Raw genomic sequence first — 18685 nt, 5'->3', positions numbered from 1 at the left:
AAAAAAAAAAAAGAAAGAAAAAGAAAGAATGTAAAAGATGAATATTAAAGAAATGCAACAAGAGTTGTAAATTCAAATCAACGTGACGAAAAGAACGAGCTTCTTATCTAAAAAAAAATATATGAAGAGACAAGAGACAAAGTCGGAGCTCACATATGTATACATATACGAAATACTATGTTACACATGGGCAATGTACTAGTTTTGTGGTGGAGTAAACTGCAAGCTTAAAAGAACCACTACAACTACAATAAGTATCAAACGTTTCACGCCACTACAGGTAAAATAAGAAATTCAGAACGAAGCTATCTATTTGAGGTATCTATATACAAATCAACAAATGAAAATTCACAGAACAGAATAGTTATTCAAATATTTAACCGATGCGCATGACAAAAATATTATGCCAACGACTACTTGCATTCACGGGAATTCTAAATAGAGAATCAGAACTTTCCCATCACGAATCATGTCAGCATAAGTTGCCCTTGCCTCTTAGAACATGTAATACACATATAAACCTAATAGATCTACTGATGTATAAACTGTCTATTAGAATTAGAATTACCAATGCATATAAACATTTGTCGTTTTCCACAGATAATATTAAAAAGAGTGAAAAGATAATATTAAACAGGATTGAGAAAAAGAAAATTTTACTGTCAATTTAGCATTAAAAATTCGTGGAATGAAACGGGCGATTTAACTTTAGATTAAGGGCTCCTCACCTTAGATTCTTTCCAACAAAAGCAGATGCAATCGGACCGAGATGTTTCAACAACAGACAAAACTCTTAAATTCTCGTATTACTCGTGTATCTCGAAATGAAAGTCTCAAATTAAAAACCGTCAAAGGCTTTTTCGATTGTTATTATTATGTGTACGCGCGTAAGCGCACGCATCTATACATACCCATGGCCACACTATCATCATTACTGTTATTTACGTTGAAGCTAGATAAATAAATGAACGAACGAACTCGCATGTGTTATTCCAGCAGCATTGCTGCCAGAATATTCGATACAGTTTGAATGTCCTTTAACCAAACTTTCTTTTTCTTTTTTAAATATGTTACGTGTGAATAACGTCAAACTGTATCAACTGTTATATAGTGTACCTTTTCACTTAACTTGTTTCAGTAACAATTTAGCACACATCTTAGAATTAGGGACTCTGATAAATAATGTGAATGTTATTTAATTAAGCGAACAGTCGCAATTGCCTTTGAAGAGCATTTAAAGTCGCTAAAGCAATAATCCTCATAATTGCCATTATAGAAAATGTGTGTACGTCACGTATATTTCCATTCTGCATTGTTCTATTGCCACTTTCGTTTACCAGTTTAGTCAGTCGAGCGTCAACTTGAACGCTTGGTTTATTGGAAGATTTGAAACGAGAAGAGAAGCCAAGAGACTTTAAGATCAGGCTTGAATGTATTACCATTTGCTTTTCACTTGATCGTACTATATACCCGCGTGTAAAAACAAGGCAATTTCACATTTCGATGCTTGAAAAAAATCAAAATAAAATCGGCAAATAGATTTCGTTGCCTTTGATCTTTCTTGATTATTGATTAAACACAATCTTCACGTTCAACTGCTCCGAATAATAAATTCTGCAAAAGCAATATAAATTTTTGCACAGTTTAAACAGTGTTAGTATTATTAATAATATATATATATATATATATATACTTTTACATAGATTTCCTTAAGTTATTTTACATAGTCATATTTGAGTGCTAGTTATTAACACTTGAAAAGTACAAAATCACATGTAAATATATCTACAATTTTATACACGGCGCGTTTCAATTTCTGCGGGGCATAAGTCAAAATTATATACATACATATGTGTATTATTGAACATACGTATATACAAGATGATTTTACCAAGTGATAACTAAATCAGATTACCACCTTTATTCTTAGAAGTCTAACCGTCTTTTCCTTGTTATTTTAGATCGTCGAGTTTTCATTTCTAATTTATCTCCATTTTAGATTCGAAAATTTGATTGAAATCGAGAACACCATAATTGTCTTATTTGTTAATAGACTTGAAAATATATAGTTCCTCTTTTTCAAGCAACGAACGAACACTCCTATACGAATAAGCACGTGAATATTGCCAGTGGCAAATTTAATAAACGTTTCAGCGACTGTAATATTAGTGCTCTTTCTGAGCTAAGGGATTTCAGGTAACTACAGACAGAAAAAAAAAAGGAAAAAAAGAAAAAAAAAAAAAGAAAAAAACACTGAGCAAAACAGATTTGCAAATGCAAATAACGGTTGATAACAGCTTGCCTGAGGGGATTCCTATAGTGTGCTCCTATGGTGTCTGCCGTAGTGTACAGGTGCTGTAACCACAGAACACACTGACGCATCATGCCTTCTACTTAAATCTAGATTTATATGTAGCCTAATAGCACAGAGAACATTTATCAAAAGCTCTGCGATATTTGCAGATTGTAGAGATTAATAGATTCTAACTTGAAATTTAAAATGTGTCTATAGATTTAATAAATCCACTTCAAGCGTTCGCCATTCACTTTACACCGTACAAAAACTAGGTGAAGAATTAACAAAATCACGAAGAGCTTGACAGCTAAATCTATAGAACATTTACGTCGTACAAATATGATTTTTTAGTCACTGGTGTCTGAAATGTAGAACGCAAGGATTTCTTTTCTCAAAATCTCAAAATTCAAAATGATGTCACTTCCATGATGATTTTATTATCGACATTCGCCCAGATATAATTTGTTGATTTATTGCGATATGATAATTATTGTCGGTTTAAGACATTTGGAATTCTTAATTCGTCATAATTACTTCATCGTTTACATTTACACGAATAGTACTCACGGACGTCAATAATCAATGAATTCTCACTCAATCTGTACTATGACATCTTCAATAGTATTTGTATGTCAAGTTAAAACACACGATTATCATAAAATCAATTTTCAGAAACAACAACAACGAAAAGAACAAACGAGCTTCCAGATACATTAGAAGTAACAGAGATATTAAAAAACAAATAAATCTTGTTGGCATAAAATTTCACCTCTATTGATAAATAGATCATGTACGAAACCTTGCAAATCGTCGCGCTCTACATCGTTTGAATTTACACCACCTTGAGAGCTAATTACCCGAGCTTGAGAGCCTGGCCGCCAGCGCGGAGGCCCTCTTCACCCAAGAGAGTGACTTGTTCTTCCTCACGGCTGGGGTCTGCCATCTGCGACACGACACCTCCATGCTCAGCCTGGCAACAGACACATGTCACCTCTCTTTTGCCCTATCTCCCGCTTTTTCTTTTCTTTTTTTTTTTTTTTTTTTTTTTAATTTCTCTCTTTGATCGACATACTTGTTCACATACTTGTCAAATTTGTCACCAATCTGTACACGGATGGCGGTTGTCAAATTTTGTAAGGGGATAAAAAGTGGGACGCTTCAATATGATTTGATAATCAAAGACAAAAAAGAAAGAATTAAATAAAATTATAAAATTAAATAAAAATTAAAAATATAAGATAATAACTTGTATATATTATATATAATACAGGATGTTAAAGATATTGTATTCGTCAGAATGTTGCGAGAATAATATTTGCTACGATGAAGCGTAAATGAATTTTTCCTGAACAAAGGATTTGATAGGAAATCTACAGAATGAACGAGTTTAGGAGAAAATAATGAAACATTTAACCCTTTCGCCACGACCGTCCGCGTCGAAGAGCACATTCTACTAATACAGCACATTCTATAATATTTATGTCTGTTCTTGGAACAGCATATTCTACTGACGGCATACGGAACGCATATTCTACTTACACGAATTTTACATATTGGTGGCTGTACGACACGCATATTCTACTTACACGAATTTTACATATTGAAGTATCTAATTAATAAGATTATAAGTGATTTATATATTTTTTTATAATTTTGATTGCTTTTCAGTATAAGTTATTTCGGAAAATGCGAATGTCGCGTGTTGATTTTATTCGTAATATAGTTGCAAATAATTCATAGTAGTGAAAGGGTTAATTGACTTGATGAAAAGACACGAGTTGCAAAAAATCCACATATTCAGAAAAAATGTCTTCTGACATTGAATTGAACTAATACAAGATGCTGGATCAAAGCGTAATGAACGAATTGTTACAAAATACTTCAAATATCATTTAATTCTATAAAATATATAAACGACCATAAATCATAATAATGCATTAAAAACAACGAACAAACTATACATGAAATCGTTACAATATACTAAAATAATATGTAAGCATCTTCAACAATACAACTGTTACTTTTAAATCATCTTCATTTTTTTTTTAAACATAAAATAACAAGAAGACTCAATTGATCTACGAAGTATAAGTTTCTACTTAAAGAGAACAATGTAATTATGTATTGCACATGCGACGTTGCATTTTCTTATAGAAAAATACATTTAAAAAAATGAAAATTGAAAAAGGAGTATTTTTTAATTATAAACATTGCCTTTTATCATATTAATTGCACAAGAATTTATCAAATTTTAATTTATCGATGTTGAAACTGTTTATTATCCGATCGAGCTTAAAAAAGCTCCAACTATTAATTTTTTAAAATATTTAAATGATTTGAAAGATAGAGATCAAATATAAAAACTTTTTACTCTCCATAACTAACAATAAGAAATATTTTGCATATGTATTGTTCAACTGCATTTGAATATCTTTTATGAAATTGCTGTGTTTCAATCTTTTGTGATATAACAGAAAATATGTTATCATAGTAATATCGCTTTACCTTTCTTCCATAGAAAATTTTCCCTATGAAATTTGTTGGCATGCACATTTCAAATTGACACTCTTTATATACATGTAATACATATTTACAATATTTCACATGCTTCATGCAAAAAAGATTATTGAGTAAGGATATCGCTTTGGATTTTTAAACATAATAAACTATCATTCTTTAGTTAATATGCATGCTAATTTGTAATATTCAACATTCCAAGCACCAATTTGATACCCTCTATTAAAAATTGAAAAATATTGTCGAATTCTAATCAAAAATTAATATAAATGATTAAACTATTTGTTGTACAAGTGAAAGATTTCTGTTGTAAAAACAAAATGTTATTTGTTAATGAAATTTAATTGCACTTTCAATTGTACAATATACTATCTAATAAAACAATTTATACATATAATGCAAATCTAATAAATATAAAAATAATTTTTCTTATATCTGAATTTTTCCTATATTTCAATTAATAAAATTACTATGAACTTATAATGAAACATATGTATATATAATATGAATATACATATTACGTTTCAAAATTGGTTTAAAACTGGTTATATTGCATGTCATTACACATAAAAAAATTCTATGTTAATTTCATTAACTACTCCATTAAAATACACAGTTCCTCTGAGAAAGATGATCTCCTTTAAGGAGATTTGTAGGTAGACTAAATTAATAATCATAAATTTGCTCATTTAACACCGCATATCTTCCAATATATTATATTTACAGCGTATTGTAACAATTATATAGAGGTCTGCAATTTCGTTTGAGTTTGTGTAAACCAATTGCTTCATAACACAATGTTATTGATACTAAATATCATGATGCATTTGACAACTTATTAATACATTGTAATATTATTAGAATATTTATTTTAGTTTATTCTCCCTACTATCTTCCTTAAAGAAGCCATCGATATTACTTCAGGGGCATCCTGCATATATAGATATATACACATACATAAAATACGATAGTTTGATTTTGAAACTCGTAAGAACCAAAATTTCTGAAACTCTTGAATTTCTTATTGAGTGCAAAATATGTTTTTAACCCAATCATTATTAATGAATGTTATGTAACCAACCATAAGACATTTAACAAAACAAACAACAAAATATGTTGGAAATTCATTGAATCTTTTGTGAAAAATAAGGGAATATAAAGGACACAGGGAGATAGGGCTTATAGAGTGACTTGTGTCCTTTGCAATTCTGCAATTTGGTTAGTTGGCAACACTAACACATTAATAGTCCTAAAATCACTCAATAGTATCATTAGTAATACAAGACAAAAACAGCTTAATATCCATAGCATTAGAATTCTTGTTGTTTTCATGACTATCACTTTGTATTTGCTAAAACAATCTTATTTTCATTGCACAAAATTGCAAAGCAATTATAACAGATGACATCAATGTCAAACACAAATTACACAATTTTCATTATCATGCATCTTAATTCGCTCCAAAACCATTTCTTGTTTAATGAATAATTTTGTCTCTACATTTGTTACAATTCAACAAAAATTGCCAAAAAAGCATTTTTCTGTTTATACGAATATTTATCTATGGAAAGTTCTATGGTAGTAGTAAGTTAAATACCAATTTGTATTATAGACCAAATTTCACGAATTAATAATTATAGTATTTAAAATAGTAGGATATTGTTTCTCTTAATCGAAGCATTATGATTGCACGATAAGCGAAATTTATCAGTGAATATCATCAATATATGATTTATAACATTACAACGTTTGATTATGAAATTATTCGTACTAGTTGAAGCATTATACTTATGTAAACTAATGTTAAAACATATTAATTGAAAAAAAATTTTATACATACCAAAGTACTGCCACGCGTTAATATACTAAATCCTTATAAAGATTATTCAGATTTAGATAGTATTTAGATAAATTAAAAAATCATATGTAAAAAAAAATTTTTAAATGATAAAAATTAACAAAATGTAACAGTTTAAGTCTTGTCGTGTGTTCATATAGTGTCAAAAAGCAGAAGCTCATTGCACTTCAATTTATATTTCTTTAGATAAATTATATCTCATTGTCAGTCTTGTATGGAAGATGAAAATTATTAGTTAATGTGTGAATACGTGTATATAATAAAAAGCTTAACCTTTTACAAATAAATATACTGATATATAAATATTAATATATAAATTATAAAATATCGATTTTTAGGAACTTATTTGATACCAAAAATTAATGTAATTTGTTTTTTATTCTCATTTATCATTAATATATCTTTTCAATATCAGTTAAGCAAATATGTATTTGTACGTTCATAGTGTATTGTTTTAACGTGTGTTTGGAATCTTGTACATATGTTCCTCGAATATAATAATACTATAGACTGAATAATAGCCTTCAAATTATGCGATATTCTTGGAATTAAAAGTTCTAAACGAAAACTATTATTTACAAAACCATTGAACTAATTTCAGTTACGTGCCCCTCTTTGTATTCTGTATATTAGTATAATATACATGTATTTGTTATAATATATAATGAACGCGTAATAACAATAAGAGTGATAATATTTGTCTTGTTTATATATATTCGTTTCTCGTGCACGTTAAGAAAAAAAAAAATGCAATATTATATAATGCTATGTAATACTAGCTACGGTGTTTCACGCTCGAGATAAGTTTTAGAAAAGAATGTTCTTACCTCGTCGAAGAAAACCTGCGTTTTTCTAAGTATATGCTTCAGCTCGGTCAATTCCAAGAAGTTACGTTTAAGAGTTTCCGCATTCTGGTTGACTTCTCGTAGTTCGTTCTCTAATTTTTCGAACGTTGCTTCAAGATCTATCATCTCTCTAGGTTGCGGAGCCTCGGGGTTCTCCCCAGTGTCGAGCATTGGAATACCGTCCTTCTTAATTTCTTTCTCCAAGTATCGCAGCTTACGTTCCATTTCGTCGCAGCGTCGTACCTCGTTAACGAATTTTCGTTGGAAGGCATTAACATCGGGATTGAGCTACACAGAATAATTTTTCAACGTTCTGTATATCTGTATTTTGCGTCATTTTGTTTAAATTATTAAAAATTTTGTCTTAAATTATGAAGAATTCTATAATAACCGAAGACCAGAGAAATTTGTTTTTCACATCTCATACAAATTTACTTTACTTTATCTTTTTATTTAGCACGAAATAATCCGGTTGAATTTGTATTTGCACTTATTTTAATCTTTAAATCCTATTGATTATTTTTATGATAAAAAATAAAAAAAGTTTATTTCTTCATTTAAAAATTTTATTTTCTATATGCCTGTAACTTTAAGAACGCCTGTATTAATGAAAATAATTAATATCTACATACTCTTAATATATCTTTCTTTAGATTATATCATTGGCAATGTATACAAATATGGATAAAAATAGAAATAACAGATTTGTAATGTTATAATCCTTACAATCAGTCTCTTATCAGACAAATCTTTAAAACTGTTCAAAGACAAAACTTCATATGAATTAATATCAAATTTTTCTACAATAAATTACGCTATATTTTACACAATTTGAATTATCTCCGGCGATTCTCTACTTTATCGATAATAAGCTAATAACGAAATACATTCGATTAACTTTTTTTTACATTTAAATCGTACAATATTTTATCAGACAAAAAAAACGTGAAAATTGTATCTTTGTAATTACAAAACATAGCACTAGCATTTATATGACTCCAAATCAATAATTAAGAACTAAACATATAATTAAGTCAAATCTATACATTCGTTTCATCCAATAACCTAATTTTTCACTTTAACATCAAGAACTGTAATATTATTTTCCTATCGAGAAAGGAATAGGAAATACTACATTAGCAAGGCCAAGCCATTTAAGTCAATTTCTTTTGTCTCGAGAAAAAGTAACATCATATATACAAATCTAATAATTTTGTAATAAAAAGTCACAATTATTTGTCATCGAACGAACATGAATCATAGAAGTTGTTTCTGGTAACATGATAACATAAATCTTAAAGTATTAAAACAGAATATTTGCAAAATAAAAATTAAAAGAAACAATTTCTCATTACAACTAAGAATACTATTAATTCTTTGATCAACATTCCGTTTAATGCATCTGTCTATTAATTTAAAAATCGAATATTTTGCATGGAAATGACATAAAAAAATCTGGGGAGTATTTTGTATCACGGCACAGTAAAAATGCAACACTTACATCTCGAAATTGTACGAGACCAAGTTCGCCAAGTTCCGAGACACAGGCGTAAGCTGCTTCACTTTGTAAAAAGAGTTGACACAAGGTCATCTCCTCGCTTCGAAAAAGGGATCCCATATTTGATTTCAACGAGAGCCAATATTTTTAGGTTAAAACAGTCACAAGCGTCGCGACGCACGAAACTCTTCAGTTCCGTTCTGAGAGGAATCAAATAAATTTACTAAGAATACACACTTAGTTCCAACACGATTGGCTCCCACTGATCATTTAACTGGCCCACGAACTTCCCGATTTTGATTGCAGAAGTAATCAATAGTCACGAGGTAAAACGGGCATAAATCATAAGTCGAAGATACGTCACCACTCGCATTTCTAGTTAACGCCCAGAAACTACACTAGCGACAGTCCGAAGATATTTCTTAGATAGTCGTACGGGAAAAATTAATAAGATGGGGAGCCATTACTCGTGATGGTGTTAAATTCGACGAAATTAAATATTAATACAACAAATTAGCATTAAGTGAAATTAGGAAGTTGAAATTCAGAGATAAAAAGATCCAAAAACTAAATTCTTTATTACTCGCAAGATAAATGTGAGAATGCGTGTTCTACCTTATCTACATGTTGTTTTTATTAGGAGTACGTAGTTCGTGCAGTTATCATATGGCAGCACATGCACCAGCCACTGAACCTTCTATTACGTTAATGTCATATGATCAGTTTGCAAATTGATATTGAATTCAAGGGAGTGTCTTGATTTTATTGTAGTATCTGTTTAAAATAAACATGTTCAAATTATTTTTGTGCTTTGTAGCTGCGTTAGTTGCAGGTATGAATTTCATGTTAGATGATACTTAAATCCAGTTTTGTATTCGATTAATTAACAAGCCTCAGACATTATCATTACTGTCCCCTATTGTTACAGTCAAAGCAAGTGGAGATTTTGTAGTACTACACAGTCCAAATAGCGTTATATTCAATGGGAATGAAGAAGTGGAGCAAAGCTTGCTGAAGGAAGTATTAGCTGCTGCCTTAGGCTTCACAGTCAAATTGGTAAATCTTTAAATGTTCTTTCATATTTCTATGTTCTAGTAATATTCTAGATTCTAATCGAAAGAGTGTAAAAGAAGTTAGCAAACTGAGTCTAGAATTGTACTGTTAGAGACTGCAAAATGTACAGCTTATGATAATTAATATTTTAATTGGGTGTTATAATTTTTGTTATTACAGAGAGGAATATGGAGCGGCATTTCTATCACTGATCCGTTTAGATTGCCAGAAGCTGTGGTTGCAATAGTGATAGAAGGAGTAGATTCTTTAGATATACCAAAAGGCAAAAGATTTCCTTTAAATGTAAATGAAGTTGAAGAAACTACTTGGCAGGCTCTTAGAGAACGTTTAGAAGAAAGAGACAATGATAATACTTTAGTGAGGATATCGTTGGGCGATGGTTTAGATGCTGTGAGTGTTAATTTTAACAAAATGACAAATGTTCTTAGTTAAATTGTTTGTGTACAAAAATTGAAATTAAAACAACTTCCATTTAATGTAAATTTAGCTGGGACAGTCGGCTCTTGGAGAATTGAAACCCACTCCCATTGATGAAACATCTTTAAGATCTTTAAGTTTAAGAAAAGAGGAGGACAAAAAATTCCTCGAGGAAGTACAGTTGCTTCATGCCATTGCCAAAAAAGTACCCTCAGCAATCAAACCAGATTCAAAGTCTGATATTTATTGGCTTGTTATATCTAGTTTGCGCCCCATTTTTGATACTTATGGAAGTAATTCAACTACATCTAGGGAAGCTCTGTCATTGTTTGATAATGCTCTGAATGTTATTCACGATGCATTTATTCAAGCTTATGACGGTCAGGTAAGATTCTATTAGAATATTTGTAAAATTTATTACTATACAGATGTATTGCTTTTATTATTATGTAATGTAGTAAAATGTATAAAGAAATGTTTAAATGTTTTTATCTAGGTATTAATTGTGGCATTCACGAATGATGCAAGTAAGGTACATCATATCCGTTCAGTAACTCTAGAAAGGCAAAAACGGGATACTTCAGATAGGGTTTGTATTTAAAATTATATATGATTTATAAAGTAAACTCATAATTATAAACAGAAAGAAACGAGTTAAATACACTGTATGAAATTCGTTCCAATTGATTTTTTCAAACTTTGAACATTACGAGATATTGATTTTTTTTGTGTTAATTTTTTTACTAGAAAACGACTTTTTTCAAGTCGGAGATCGTAGAAATATTAGCACTAAAAATTAATAGCTTGTATATGACTTTACAAATTTAAAAAGTTTGAAAAAGGATCAATTAAAAATAATTTTACATGTTTGTTAAATTTGTAATTGAACGATACTTTAGAAAAATTAGAAGAAAAGAAATTCAATACTTCAGAGTAAGTGTATGCATTTATACAAATACATTTTTCATAAAATATTACAGTTAATGGATCATGCATATTCGTGTATAACATTTCGTGTATAACATTTAGCAATGTTGATGCTACAAATGTATTATGAGCAAATAAATAAAGTATATAGAATATATTTTTTTTTTCATATAAATATTACTTTTATGATTTAGTATTTAACTAATATTTAACTCTAGTATTTAACTATTACTTTTGATAATCTGGAAAAGCTATATTAAGTAAAGCTATAAGTAAGAAAAAACATTTGTACGAAATAGAAAATAATATTGTCGAAATGAATATTATCTTTGTTTTCAGACATGATTCAATTTACAAAAGTGTATTAGACAACTTCAATTTACGTTTGCATGAAAAATCAGTTTATATGCATTTGTACTATCAATGCTGCCATATTCTATAACTATTTATTTAATGAAACAATTGTTTGCATTTATAATGTATATTGACATCATCTAATATAAACTAACTAGCAATTTTATAAAAGGATCTGAACAACATTTGTAACATATATATAGTTTTTGTAATATACTTGATATATTATATTCTAGCTTTTGAAGAAGCTGCTGATAAAGGTGGCAGATTGGATCTACCTTTCTTTAAGATACTGTACTTATCCTACTTATTTGTTGGGTTGGACATAAAGAAAATTTGTTGATAGATTGTTGATACTATTAGGGTCACAGTGTTAGGATTATTTAAATATATGATTATTTATAACACATCCGAAACTAGCTATGTTACGTGTAGAAACTGAACATTATGATAAAAAGATTTCAAAATGTCACTAATCAATGTTTTTAATTTATGTGATTAATGACTACACATTCACATTACAAGCACAATAAAAGTTATGTTAGAATATACAATGAGTATGTCTAACACCTATATATTTTATAGGCTAATAGAACTAAATATCTAGAATTTATTTCGGAAGCTAAACGGATGAATAATAGTGTAATATTTAATAAGACAATAACAATAATTATCATTATAATAATTATAATCATAATTTGATAAAGATCTGTTCATACCGTTGCATGAACAAATATTGTGCTGAAACTCAACAAGTATACAAAAATAGAGGTAGCTTCTTGCATGATTTTTAAACGTGCTAATGAACAATGCAGACAATATTTATAATTCAATTCAATTTCAAAACATTTCTTTGGTATGTTAAATTACCATGGAATATTCAACATTTGACTTTACTACTACAGTGTATACAAGAACATAAATCTAAAATTAATATATGATACATCTCAACAAGCAGAGCACAATATTCAGATTATCAATTTTACTCAAATCTTACAAATTTCAGTTGAACTTTGTTTAATTTTTCATCGCTACCACTGATGGTCGCCATTAGCAGTTCCTTGAAGTTATTAAAAGAGAGACAATGTGGTGATTATTACTGACAGTTGACATTCTTGTATACTTGATGTTGTTAATTGATTTTCCGAGAAACAATGATGAGTAAATATGGCTTCGATCAGTGGTCAGAACAAACGATCAACGATCATTGAACGAACAAATTCAATATTATCTCTTTGTTTTTTATTCCGTTGTTAAAATGAGAACAAGAAGTTTATGTTGATTCCATGTACCTATCAGGCGTAATAAGAAAGAAACATGAGAAACTCGGACAAAAGACGATAATACTCTAAAGTGAAACAAAAAAGAAATTGATTTTATTTCCATTAGCTTCATTTCATTGTTTAAGAACTAATGACTAACTAATCTTTTGTTGCTGCGTTACAAAAATTCACAAGATTGGAATTTGCAACAATTAACATAGGTCATGGTTGGGTCGTCGACCGGTTTGAAACAAATGTAACAAGATCAGGAAATAATAGTACATTCTGTCGAATAGACAAAATATCACGTTAATATAAATTTTCACAGTAGTCGTCACAAAATCGAAATACTCGATTGAAAATTTTCACTTCACGCAAAAATGAATTCGAACAACAATGATATGATCAAACATGTAGAGAGATCCAAGATCGGCAACTACTGTGACTACCATACTAAGTTAGATTTGGATTATTTTTGAGTTATGCAACAATATGTTGCTTACATAAAACACGTGTACTTGTAGCAAGATGATCAACGTGATGAAAAGAAAAACATAGAAGACGAAGAGGATTCGAATACAAATAATAATAAGACTAGCATACCCCACAGTGACATGAAAAATTCGACTGCGAATAACGATACTCGTGATGATAGTGGAAATCAGGATTTGACTAATATGGAGCATAAAACATACCTCGACATACAAAGTATAGGACAGGTATCACAAAAACCCCTTAACATGCATTCTAAAGTTTTAATTTGCATATTATTTGACAATCTTATTGACGCATTTTATCAAACGAGAATTAGGGATACGCTTATTGGAGGAATGTTCGATATCTCCCCCGTTTTATTTCAGCGATATATATATATATATATAAACATGTAAAAAAAAAAAAAATTATTCTTTAGCTTTTATATTTAGTTAGCATACAGATCTCCTGATATTTTATTTGATAGTTAAATTGCGTGATGATTTCGATAAGAATATCTTATTTTGATAGAGTACCTTGTATATTAACGAAACGTCGAGCAAAATTGAAAATTGAAAGAATTCGAGTAGAATTTAGGGCATGTCGGTGACAACAAGTGCCAAAAAGCCGTGCGGGAACGGATACGTTGGTACAAAATACGTTGTCGTTTCATGGAAAAAAAAAAAAAATGCTCTCAAGCTCAAAAGCTTTCACCTATATCCATCTATAATTACAATATATTAAAGTATTCTTCCATGAGATATTACTTACATTGACACCACATACTTCTTTTACTTCTATGATTTTAAGATTTACTACTCGATCACGCATAACATCTCATTATTGATCGTGACATTCAACGATCCTCTTTTATTTTATATCACACTGAAGAGGTTAATGCGCATCACCGAGGGTTGCAATATTCTCATATAATAATACGAATAATTTTCGATGCTATAAAGTCACGAATTATATCGAATCAGTTTAATTCATTAAATCTACTTGCATTATGTATTTGAACAGCAAGACACTAATGTTGTCGCAATTAGCCATTAATAATTCTCGTAAAGCAAACCAGGTTTCCATTGAAGTTTTTTACTGTCATCTACATTTTTATACAACACATGTTATTTCGAGAGAATACCGAACGAATTATTTTATTCTTACTTGTTCTATACATTACACGGCGTTATTCGAAGCGGAAAACCGTAAAACATTTTACATGACAAGTTTGCATACTGAATGATAGATATAATCGTTAAAGTAAAGGATGTACGTGGTTTCAGTTTGCGAGATATTATCCACACGCTTATATATATATGAAGAATTTACCGAAAAGCTTTAGAAAACGCACCGCTTCTTTTAGAATGCTTGCAGCCAATAGTTTAGTACCTCTGAATGCGGCTTTCAATTGATCGCTGTCAGTTTCCCCGCTTTGTTCTTTTTTAAGTGGCGTTAGACTATTGGCGAGTATTGGATGTTGGTTGTTTAGATCTAAGAGCAGTATGAAAATTCTCTTTCACTGATATAATCGGTATAATATTTCTCAGTTAGTTTTTAACTGTAATGTGTCGTTTGATTGCACACTGCTCAGTAAAATGCACGGATGATGATTTTAGAGTAAAAGAAAACGACACGAATACGATACGTCTTTTAATACGTTTCGTATTCAAAAAAAAAAAAAAAAAGTGCAACAAGCTCCGAATGTTGCTTTTGTCGGTAAGCATGCACCGGCGATACGAAACGTATTAAATAAACAAAAAAAAAAAAAAAAAAAAAAAAAAAAAAAGTACAATGAACGAACACATGAGATTTACATCAATTCACATTTACACCAGCCACATTGTACATAATGATAATGACACTCGCTAGTTGCCGATACAACACAATTTAGAACACACACATGTATAAATTAAATGCGTAAGGTTTTTTGCAGCTGTGCTGTTGCATGTGTAAATATAATACTCTACACATCGAGCTTTCTGTTCCAGGAAAAGCTGAATCTCGCGAAAACGTACTCGGAAAATTATCCGGTCATCTTTAATATCCTCTTATGGTTTGGAGTTTTTTATGTCTTTTCACTAATTGCTATTTGCAGTACGTAATAATCTTTTCGTTTATTATTATTGTTGTTATTATTATTTGCCACGTGTTACGAGTGTCGTTTATAACTTTGTTTCATTACGAAAACAGTTGCCATTTCGCAAATGGATCCAGGCCGGGATTCTATAATATACAGGATGACTTCTAATCGTATGAAGAAGGATAATTAAAATGAATGTGAATACAAGTTGACGATGCAAAAGTTAAAGAAAGAAAGAAAAAAAAAATGTTCTGCATATAATCTGTACTTAATTTATCGACTATCGCGTGATAAGAATTATCTTATCATAGAAAGAATTGATGTGGTATCCTTTTTTTTTTTTTTGTATATTAGAAATTTAATGAAATCGCCGCAGTATATCTCTCGCGTATGAAATCGACCTGTAAACAGCCGATCATCAATTACATCAATCACACAATTGTCTAGATTTTCCCCGTGTGTAACAATCTGTAAAACTGTTCAATACGTAGATCAGATTTGCCATGAGCGAGTACAAATAATAGCAGAACATGTATTTAAATGATTTCACGGAAGTTGAGTTGAAAGAAAACTTTGTTACATAAAGTAATTAATAAATAGATAGATAGTAATTGAATTGTGATTTATAAGACAGATCATCAATATGTTGTGTTGTAACTGCAGAAATTAAAGGAACTTTTTGAAACTTAAATTGTCTTTAATATGATATAACGAAGATTTGTATCGCGCGAATTGAAACAAAGTAGATTTGTAGATTTCAATCTGACATTAATATTTATGTATCGGATATCGTGCGTTATTGATCGATAATCTCTCCGGTTTTCGTCAAAATCACCTATCTGATAAAGCAATATTAAATAAAAATTTTTATACAACACGTGTCATCGATTTTGACCGGAGAAACACGCACACGCGTCTGTTGCAAAGGAAATGTTACCAAATATACGCCTTTAGCATGCTTTGACTCGTAGAATCATTTTCTGAGTGAAGTTGATTTGTACGAGAGCTCGCATTTGTAGTAATTTTCACCTAGAAAATCTTGCGAGACGTATCCAAAGTACAATTATTAGTCTACATGTAATTCATTCCACAGAAATACTAAATGTTAATATATAAGCGACGATGTATTATAAATAAACATATAGAAAAAAAAAAAAGAAAGAAAAACAAAGGGGACGTATTTTTAGAATTTTTTCCTTTGAACGATTAAATGTCATTTTCCTTCTTCATTTTTTTTTTTAAATAGCTGCAGTAGTAATATATCTCGTAAGTCAGTCGTCACTTGTTACTGCTGCAAGTGAGTGTAAATTTTTCAATACATCGAGCAACGTGGGTAATTGAATTGTTCAAATCGTTTCACGACGATCCACGATCTTCTCGATTGTAATTGCATCCAGTTATTAACATATTTATTAGAAGCAAATTCTTTCCTTTCTTTTCTCGTTTTTTCTTTTTTTCGTTTCCGTTATTCCGATCGACTATCTTACAAATATTTCACCTCCGATTCGTGTCTTGAGAAAGAAATTATTTTTACGCGAAACTTTTTCTGTATAAATTACGGTATCGCAATCACAAAAAACGGACAAGAATAACGTATGACGATTCAACAGTTATTGCGAGCGTAATCAAATGTTTTTTCTGAAGTGCAAGATTGAAAGAACGATACAAGCTACACTTACGACCGGACGAATCTTTCCGATCTTACGATTAGTTCTTCATCGTGTAATTAATTTATTCTACTAACGTGCTCGAAGCTTTTGAAATAACAGAAATTTCAATAACACAACACTGACGTTATCAATATCCGCGTGTACGTACGTACATACGTATGTATGCACGTATATATGAGTCACGGCTATAAAAGTTTCCAATACTCCGAATTAAAATAGAGTAATTGAAAAATATACACACACAGTACCTCTATTTCGGCTATTTCGGCTGCTAACTCGTCGAAACGATCGGGGCCTAATTGGACGACATTTTAACAAACGGGACGGATCATTAAATTCTAAAATACAATAACATTTCATCGCAGGATGCGTGAACAAGAGGTTACCTTGTGCCTCTCTACTGCTTCGTTCTTGAAGGTTTAATCCCCACCTTCGCGATCCCCACTCAAATATATATATCTACATGTGTGTGCGTGTGTATATACCTGCCTTTAGTATCCCACCAAACTATACACCTGTCGTTACAGAAAAGAACAAGCAGTGGTTTCTGTCATTTACGTTGAATCCGGCTTGATGGATGTAGGATACAGTGTGTTAGTCTCTCTCCGGGTGTTTTCGCACGCGCGTCGAGTTTTGTCTGTTCGAAAGTCGCGATTGTTGTTTAGCACGTGGTTCGCGATCGGTCGGCGTATCTATCGACGGGAGAATTGTTTCGCGAAGATGATTATCGTTTGAACGAACGACAGGCGCGAACAGTTTGTGTTTCCTCTTTGTCGTTCCTCGGATTTGTTTCTGCTCCAACGTTCCATTTCTTTGCAAAAAAAAAAAAAAGAAAAAAAAAATTGGACCAGTGAATTATTCTACGCCTCGTCCAACGACGAGGAACACCGTGTGTTTTCTTTTCAAATGCGAACGTAATCTTAGTACATCGCATCGTTCGAAATGTGGTTATTGATACACAGTTTAAAGTTTGGGCACGAATGATTGCGAAGCATTCTGATTTCTACTGAATTCTACTGAAAAGTACAGTCAAAGATAATATGTTAAACACATAAGAAACTGAACGTGAACGCTGTCAACGTTTCGCGCTGGAATGACGTGCCACGCACGTTGAGAATCTTTTCTCCCAAAATTGCAATGGTTTCCTTTTAGTTTTAAATATATTTAAGTATAACCCGGGCAAAACAAGTAACAAACTTATTACATGACTTCTCAATAATTTCTATCAAGTGACATCGTACCGGCGAGTTCGAAAAGAAAGCGACGAATTACTGTGCACGGTTCGGTCGCTCGTTATGGTCCGCAGTCAGTTGCCAGCGCGGACCAGTGGTTAAAATCAAGAATGTGGATCGAACTGATCGATGATGTATACCAGTGAACGGTGCAAAATTCTCGTAGAAGAGGAGAATA

At 30.8% G+C, this 18685-nt stretch overlaps 2 protein-coding genes across 6 annotated transcripts in view; one reads left to right on the top strand and one right to left on the bottom strand.

Annotated features, from left to right (window-relative positions):
• Nucleotides 1–9371, bottom strand: part of LOC122533325 (V-type proton ATPase 116 kDa subunit a1) — a 30417-nt gene extending 21046 nt beyond the window's left edge. The window contains exons 1-3 of one of the 4 annotated variants that reach the window (XM_043662935.1): nucleotides 9018–9371; nucleotides 7499–7804; nucleotides 3154–3266 (exon numbers count right to left, since the gene is read on the bottom strand). In XM_043662935.1, the coding sequence (XP_043518870.1) occupies nucleotides 3154–3266; nucleotides 7499–7804; nucleotides 9018–9134 (536 nt within the window). In that variant the 5' untranslated portion in view covers nucleotides 9135–9371. Of the gene's footprint in view, nucleotides 1–2302; nucleotides 2356–3153; nucleotides 3267–7498; nucleotides 7805–9017 lie in introns of all 4 variants that reach the window. The other 3 variants (XM_043662937.1, XM_043662938.1, XM_043662936.1) reach the window with 3 other exon arrangements.
• Nucleotides 9372–9684: 313 nt separating this feature from the next.
• LOC122533327 (ATPase H(+)-transporting accessory protein 2) lies at nucleotides 9685–16296 on the top strand. Of its 2 annotated transcripts, XM_043662941.1 has the most exons (8): nucleotides 9685–9846; nucleotides 9943–10070; nucleotides 10248–10478; nucleotides 10576–10890; nucleotides 11002–11094; nucleotides 13573–13767; nucleotides 15514–15619; nucleotides 15716–16296. In XM_043662941.1, the coding sequence occupies exons 1-8, from the start codon at nucleotides 9804–9806 to the stop codon at nucleotides 15793–15795; spliced, it is 1191 nt and encodes a 396-aa protein (XP_043518876.1). In that variant the 5' UTR covers nucleotides 9685–9803; the 3' UTR covers nucleotides 15796–16296. The 2 variants fall into 2 exon arrangements, with proteins under 2 accessions (XP_043518876.1, XP_043518877.1); XM_043662942.1 differs by lacking the exon at nucleotides 13573–13767.
• Nucleotides 16297–18685: the final 2389 nt, after the last annotated feature.

Source organism: Frieseomelitta varia, unplaced genomic scaffold, assembly GCF_011392965.1.
Source record: "Frieseomelitta varia isolate USP_RPSP 00005682 unplaced genomic scaffold, Fvar_1.2 scaffold_52, whole genome shotgun sequence".
NCBI classification, from domain to species: Eukaryota; Metazoa; Arthropoda; class Insecta; order Hymenoptera; family Apidae; genus Frieseomelitta; species Frieseomelitta varia.
The sequence above is the reverse complement of the archived record's forward strand: the minus strand, read 5'-3'. Positions and strand labels throughout refer to the sequence as shown.

Bases quoted from the DNA above. Each gene is read 5' to 3' on its own strand.
- LOC122533327 (XM_043662941.1), top strand. From the start codon at position 9,804: ATGTTCAAATTATTTTTGTGCTTTGTAGCTGCGTTAGTTGCAG. The intron at 10,071-10,247 runs GTAAATCTTTAA...TTGTTATTACAG, and splicing joins TAGGCTTCACAGTCAAATTG to AGAGGAATATGGAGCGGCAT. The intron at 10,479-10,575 runs GTGAGTGTTAAT...ATGTAAATTTAG, and splicing joins TGGGCGATGGTTTAGATGCT to CTGGGACAGTCGGCTCTTGG.